This window comes from Dama dama, chromosome 12, assembly GCF_033118175.1.
Source record: "Dama dama isolate Ldn47 chromosome 12, ASM3311817v1, whole genome shotgun sequence".
NCBI classification, from domain to species: domain Eukaryota; kingdom Metazoa; phylum Chordata; class Mammalia; order Artiodactyla; family Cervidae; genus Dama; species Dama dama.
Genome location: NC_083692.1, coordinates 76,797,997 through 76,805,972, shown reverse-complemented (window position 1 = coordinate 76,805,972; position 7,976 = coordinate 76,797,997). Strand labels below are relative to the sequence as shown.

The 7,976-nt window shown below is 43.0% G+C and overlaps 1 gene segment (V, D, J or C); it reads right to left on the bottom strand.

Moving 5' to 3' along the window:
* Positions 1-2,333: 2,333 nt before the first annotated feature.
* Positions 2,334-5,711, bottom strand: LOC133067354 (T cell receptor alpha variable 18-like). The segment is given in 3 exon segments: positions 2,334-2,636; positions 4,807-4,988; positions 5,116-5,711. Coding segments are annotated over 3 exon segments (360 nt in total).
* Positions 5,712-7,976: the final 2,265 nt, after the last annotated feature.

Genomic DNA, 7,976 nt, shown 5'->3' with positions numbered 1-7,976 from the left:
ACGTGCACCCCAATGTTCAGCGCAGCACTGTTTATAATAGCCAGGACATGGAAGCAACCTAGATGCCCATCAGCAGATGAATGGATAAGGAAGCTGTGGTACATATACACCATGGAATATTACTCAGCCGTTAAAAAGAATTCATTTGAACCAGTCCTAATGAGATGGATGAAGCTGGAGCCCCTTATACAGAGTGAAGTAAGCCAGAAAGATAAAGAACATTACAGAATACTATCACATATATATGGAATTTAGAAAGATGGTAACGATAACCCTATATGCAAAACAGAAAAAGAGACACAGAAATACAGAACAGACTTTTGAACTCTGTGGGAGAATGTGAGGGTGGGATATTTCAAAAGAACAGCATGTATACTATCTATGGTGAAACAGATCACCAGCCCAGGTGGGATGCATGAGACAAGTGCTCCAGCCTGGTGCACTGGGAGGATTCGGGGGAATCAGGTGGAGAGGGAGGTGGGAGCGGGGATCGGGATGGGGAATACGTGTAAATCCATGGCTGATTCATATCAATGTATGACAAAACCCACTGAAATGTTGTGAAGTGATTGGCCTCCAACTAATAAAAAAAAAAAAGATTGAAAAAAAAATTTAAAAAAAAATAAATAAATAAAAAATAAAAACAAAATAGAAAAAAGTGAAGCTGTGGTGGTGTGTGTTTTTTTCAATCTTCCTCAAGTTAGAGGAGAGTCAAAGGATTGACTCAGAGAGTTTGAAATATTCCCCTGGAGTCTGGAGGATTTTGAGGCTCACACTAGGTTGCAATAACAACTTCTCTCACTTTACTGTGGTAAAGAATCTGACTGCCAATGCAGGAGATACAAGTTCAATCCCTGGGTCGGGAAGATGCCCCGGAGAAGGAAATGGCAACCCACTCCAGCATTCTTGCCTGGGAAATCCCATGGACAGAGGAACTTGCAAAAAAATGGGATTACAAAGAGTCAATTCTAGGATACATTTTTCTTCTTTCACATGTTTGATTTATTCCTTGAAACTGCTTACATCTATTTTCTTCATTAAAAGTTGGTCTCTAGTTGGCTTTACTTCCTTCTTTCCAATATGTTTTACAAAATTCAACTCTTTTAACTAATTACTTGATGACTTGGCTATGTAAGTCTATTGTCTTTCTCATCTCTCTCTCTCCTTCACACACTTGCGTGTCATGCACACACACACACACTTATACTTTCTTTTCTGGAAAGTTGCTCTTTATTGGGATCATTGTTATTTGTACAGTAGGGATAGAACATCCTTACACAAGGAAGAGTAGTGTCTTCCTTTTTGGAATTCCAGATGAAAGCCAACCCACTAGGTTAATTCCCACCTAATGTCACCAAGAATAGTGCAAAGACTTAACTCTGTTAAATGTTATATGACAGCTACTCTGCACATACATGGTGCAGAATCATCCAAAATTGAAGCCATCTGGAGTTAACTGGGACTAAAGTATAAAGCAAAGCCTTCCTATAAAAGAATTTTGTGAAACAAGGAAAATATGACTGTTTAGTAATTGCAGAGTGAAAATGGTCTGTACTCCAGGGTCACAGAAACAAGCAGGGAGCCACATCAGAAAGATTTAATGGTAAACTCCTATTAAACTCCTAGGAGTCATCAAGAAAATCACCAAATACCTTTGGGTTTATTCCAGTATTGTTTACTACAGTCAGTAAAACAATCTAAAAAGCTAGTAAAATGGAATTAGCCCAAAAGTATGATAAAATCACACATTGGAATATCACCATTAGGATGTGTGATATTGACCTATAAATATTGTTGTGAAATAATTATTTCACAATATACTGTCAGGTAAAAACTCAGAATAGAAATATCCTATAAGGTATGAATCTCTAAGAGAGTTTTTTTGACTAGTAAAATTGGTGAGTTATTTTGTTTTTAGCATTCCTTCTTTGCATATTCTATTTTCTACCTTAAACATACATAACTTTGTAATCACATATAGAGAATGTGACCAGGTGATGAGGTTAGTTCTGAGCAAACTGTAGGGTTTCGTTTCCCCTTGGGGTGAAGGTTTGTGGTAACAGTTACTCTATGCACATCATTCCGAGTCATTCACGGCACAGGTGAGGCAGGGCACAGGGAGGCTCCAAGAAGTGTCCTTTCAGAGATATTTCAGATCCACAATGATGGCCAGACTTAGCAATGCATGAATATTTGTGCAATGAACCTACAACTCTAACAACTCAGATGCAGATTTAGTCAAATACTACTGAATTTTTTAAAGCCAAATTTCATGCTTCAATAAAATCACCATTTAAAAGTTTTTTTTTTTTTTAATTTGGCAAATGATGCAAGATAAAGAATTGAAGATAAAAGTATTTTTAATGAATAACACTTTGAGATACGCTCTCTGAGCCAAAGAGATAGCATTTTCCTTACAGTGAGGTTTTCACTTCTAACCCCTCTACCTGTTCCTGTCCTTATGAGAATCTCACGAAGGTGTTCATAGTTGGGGGACTCCACATGTTGACATCTGAGGTTTCTGTGGGGCTCCCTCAGGCACCAGCATCACTGTGGTCTCTCAGAGCACAGAAATACACCGCTGAGTCCTCGAGCTGTAAGTCTGTGATGGTGAGGCTGATGGAACTCGTTGCTTTCTGGAAGTTAAAAAAATACTGACCTTTTGTTGTATTCAGCTCATTGAAAGACTGCTAATGAATAAGGAAAATCATTTCCCCGCTTGGTGGTTTCTTGTACCAGAATAAATAATAAGTATAACTATTAGTTTCATATGCACAGTTCAAGGTTACATCCTCCTTCTCCAGCACAGGAATTTCTAACTGGTTTTGAGTTACTTTCTGGGCCATGATGGATCCTAGAGAGAAGAAAAAAAAAAAGTATATATATATATGGAGAGAGAGAGAGACAGAGAGGAAGAGGCTGATTCTCCCGGTGGAACTCAGAGGGCTTCAAGGAACAAACAGAGGATTAAGAGTTCTAATCCCTCTGCCAGTTAACCAACTCTCCTAAACCCCAACAGACAATAATCACCTGCCCTACCTCTACACATGGGAGCTGAGCAGAGCTGAGTCTGCTGGCGGTCATCCTTACCAGCCTTACCAAGGCAGACGGAGGCTATGAGAGCTCTGAGCAGGCCAGGGAGCCCCATGTGGGAAGTTCTTCCTCTGAGTAGATGCCTGAGCCGTGCCTGAGGGCACACGCACAGTGACTGAACTGTGAGACGCTTCTGCATCAGAACAGGAGATGTAACTGGCTGATACCAGTTTGCCTGCATCATGTCATGGCTTGTTGATGTGGTTGGTGATTGTAAGCTGCCTATTTAGACTGGAAAGTCACTTGGTCATATCTGACTTTGTGACTCCATGGACTGTAGCCCACCAGGCTCCTCTGTCCATGGGATTCTCCAGGCAAGAATATTGGAGCAGGTTGCCATGCTGTAATTAAATTAACAACAATCACATCAGGGCTGCATGCATATTCAGTCAATGCATCTAGGAGAGACATACGTTTTGTGACAAAAACAATTTACTATGATTATAGTGACCTCTGAGAACAAATAGTCCTCCATTTTTGTATAGCTCTTTTGGGGGTAGGGATCTGCAGCCCAAATCTACAGCGAAATAAGCTCGCAAGTTTTTCTTTCATACCGGAAGATAAAACTGTTTACTCTCAATCGTCGTAACTTTTCTTCCTATACTCCAAGGCATGGGTTTCTGTGGAAATTTACAGTGGATAAAGTTCCTTGTCTGTTTAATGCAATCACAGCAAGCTTCCTGATGGACAAAATTTGTCCAGCTGTATGTGTCTAACAGGAATCAATAATGTGTGCTAAAATAATCTTGCTTTTAAATATCCACCCTATAGCCAAAATGAGTACAAGCTCACCAGACCAAACATCCTTATTTCCTTACATCAGATGCAGCCCTAGAGGCTGCGTGCCGCGGCTACTGAGCCCGTGCGCCGCCGCTACTGAAGCCGGTGCAGCGGGAGCCCGCGCTCCGCACCAAGAGGAGCCGCCGCGGTGAGAAGCCCGTGCACCGCAGTGATGAGCAACCTCCACCCGCTGCAACTGGAGAGAGCCCAAGGTCAGTAACAAAGACCCAGCCGGACCAAAAATAAAACAAACAAATAAGTAATAAAAGAAACATGGCCACTCAAAAGTCACAGACGCTTTTTCATCTCACGGCTGCAGCAGCTCCAGTTCAAAGGCTTTCGCTGCAAACAGCACCTCAATAGCGTTATATCTCAGCCACACGCAGACTGCTATGTGATTTGCCTGGTACCTCTGTGTTGGTTTATGACTATGATTCAGGTGATGCGCTTTTAATCACCTATTTCTTTTCTCTAATGAACTACTAATTCTGTGGCATCTAATATCCATTTATATTATGAGAAAAATATATATTTTTTAAGGTCAGTCTAGAGCAGAGAGGAATCTTTCAGGCAGAACAGGGGTGCTTCTGGGGATTGAGCTTGGGTCTTCTTTAAGATTGACATCCACCCTTTTATCCCTCTAGAGCAATTCCCAGCCTCCTGAGTTTCTAGGATTAGACTTGAGCTTGACTGGTTTTCCTGAAAAACTCTAAACGTAAACTAAACTCTGATCAAGGAGAGACTATACCTCTTCCTGACTTCAGCCTCCTGCTCCCCTTGGGTTTGCGCTCAGCTCCCCCTGCAGCCCTCCATCACTGTGTCCCTCAGAGCACAGTAGTACACAGCCGAGTCTGATGCTTGCACTGCCTGTTTCTGCAGGTGGAAGGAGCTGTCCCTCTTCACAAGAGTGGCCTGAAAACCTTCATGCTCTACCTTCTTGTCTGCTGTTGAGCCCTTCAGGAGGAGTTGAGGAGCTTTGTTGAGATGCTGGATGTACCAAAAAAGATAGGGATCTGAATACGTGGTCTGGTAAGCGCAGTTCAAGGTCATGAGAGCTCCCTCTGAGACAGTCACTGGGCCTTCTGTCTGGTTCACTGAGTCACCATTGGTCCCTCCTACAAGAGAATCACTTCTTTATAGTAGAAATGTACAGGAGGAGAGTTTTCAGCCAGAGAAGAAAAATAAAACTGACCTGTTATCATAGGAAAATGAGAAATCATTTTAGGATAAAATGCTACTTACCAAGTATTAAGAAGATGACCAGAACTGAGTGAGTGGCAGAAAACATCTGGGGACAGTCCTTGTTCCCTAGAAACATCAAATCTATCAAAGGTAGTCTCAGCTGGATGTTACAGAAGCTCCTCACTCAGAAAATGGGGACCCCTTTCTGCACAGCAGCAGTCACCTGTCTTGTGGCTACAGAGGAGGCAAGTCAAACCAGCTCCTGAATACAGAAAGGAATCGCATTTGAAGGAAGCCCCGCCCTCTGGTGGTGATCTTAAAGATATGACCACAGTCATATCTGACCTCAGTTCAGTTCAGTAGCTCAGTCGTGTCCAGCTCTTTGCGACCCCATGGACAGCAGCAGGCCAGGCTTCCCTGTTCAACACCAGCTCCCGGAGCTTGCTCAGACCCATGTCCATTGAGTCGGTGATGCCATCCAACCATCTCATCTTCTGCCGTCCCTTTCTCCTCCTGCCTTCAATCTTTCCCAGCATCAGCGTCTTTTCCAATGAGTCGACTCTTCACATCAGGTGGCCAAAGTATTGGAGCTTCAATTTCAACATCAGTCCTTCCAGTGAATATTCAGAACTGATTTCTTTTAGGGCTGACTGGTTTGATCCCCTTGCAGTCCAAGGGGCCCTCAAGAGCCAAGGGGTTCTCTTTTGAACACCATAGTTCAAAAGCATCAATTCTTCAGCGCTCAGCTTTCTTTCTTGGTCCAACTCTCACATCCATACATGACTACAGGAAAAACCACAGGTTTGACTATATGGACCTTTGTCAGCAAAGTAATGTCTCTGATTTTTAATATGCTGTCTAGGTTGGTCATAGCTTTTCTTCCAAGGAGCAAGTGTCTTTTAATTTCATGTCTGCAGTGACCATTCACAGTGATTTTGGAGCCCCAGAAATTAAAGTCTGTCACTGTTTCCATTGTTTCCCCATCTATTTGCCATGACGTGATGGGCCTGGATGCCATGATCTTAGTTTTTGAATGCTTAGTTTAAAACCAGCTTTTTCACTCTCCTCATCCTGACTTACTCCTGACCTACTCCTCCTGGTGAGACTTTGTGGGGTACACACAGGAGAATGGGGCAGGACTCTAAGAGGAGAGCCCTAAACACAAACATGCTTTGGGAAACGTTCCATTATTACATCCATTATTTTCTGTGCCGTATGATATCACAAGCTTTGCAAAGAATTCCAGTGAAGAATTTTTAGGAGGAATAGTCAGAGGGTTTCTTCTTTACATATGTCTCCGTGATTCCCATGGGTCAGAAAAGCCCCTCAGCATGGAAAGTGCTCCCTCCTCTCCCCAAGACCTTCACCTGAATTAGCTCTATTCATCCTCAAGGCACAGCCAACATGCTGCGGGAATGTTGGAATGTTACATGATGTTGGAAACATTATCTAAGTCAGGCCTCAAACAATGTGTGGCTGAATGATCAGGTGAATGAATGATCCCTGTGCCCTGTGCTGGGCTCAGTCGTGTCTGACTCTTTGTGGCCCTAGAGAGTACAGCCTGCCAGGCTCCTCTGTCCATGGGATTTTCCAGGCAAGGATACTAGAGTGGCTTACCATGCCCTCCACCAGGGGATCTTCCCAACATAGGGATTGAGCCAGAGTCTCCTGCATCTCCCATATTGCAGGCGGATTCTTTACACATCTGAGCCACCTGGTCATTTAAGGCAGATCTCATATAAAGTGTGGTTGAATGAGCAGGTTATTACCCCATCCATCATAAAATGTCATATTTGTAAAATTAAAAAATAAATTGCTGTTACTTCTTTTTACTGATAAAGGTAGTGTCGACCTTCCAACTAGCAAACTGGAAAAAATATATGAGACAAGTGGTGGATCTTGGACATCAGGTAGCACAGAGGTAAAGAAAATAGATGAGATGAGCCAGGACGTTGCCCAGCTTTCTTCATGGAGGCAGCTTCTAGGCACCAGTGCATGAGGGATTTAACAAAAATGGCCCAACTGTCTCACTGTGAGATGGAATGATATTTTGGGGATCCTGAGGAACCTAGAAATTTGTGGACCAGTTTACCAGAGAAGAGAGACGTGGGCAAAAGAGAGAGAGGGAGAGAGATGAGGGCAAAGAGGTGGGGGGAGGAGTCACTGTGAATCCTGGACTGAGTTCTGATCTGTAAGTAAAGAGAGAAGACCCAATGAGTCTGGTAAACCTCCCTGAAGGGGCCTCCTTTGGGGCCTGGACCCTACTCAGATGACAGCCACCTTATACCTTCAGCCTCATGAGGGACAGGTGACCTTACTTAGGAAACCTGGTTCTTGAAACATCCTTTTAACTCTTGTCACATTTAAAGCAAGAGTTTTAATTCAACCAAGTTTTTTTTTTAATGTCAAGTTTAGATGCTTAATATATTAGCCAGGCACTCTTCATTCCAGAGGCATGTGTATGCGGTATTTATCTGTCTTCTGTTTATTTATTAGGGATTCAGGAATCTCAATGGAAAGAACTGTTTGCTCACTGTCTGTCAGCCTGTTTGTCTAGTTCCCTGTGCAATTATTTGTGCTAGTGAAGTGAACCCAGCAGAAGATTTAATGGGGTCATTTCATAGCTTGTTCTTTCCTCTAGGATAGGGCTTATTTTATGCAAAATCTGAATCTATGATGGTAAGAAGTCAAAACATTGTTCTTTGCTGACATAAACCATGTTAAGGCATGGAAACACTGTGGCTGCAGACAGCTGTGAGGTTGCCTCAGGGCAGTGCTGTCAATCCAGTAACAATGGTTGTGACTAAGTCAGTTGAACTCAAGAACTGCTGCTGCTGCTGCTGCTGCTAAGTCGCTTCAGTCGTGTCCGACTCTATGTGACCCCATAGACGGCAGCCCATCAGGCTCCTCTGTCCATGGGA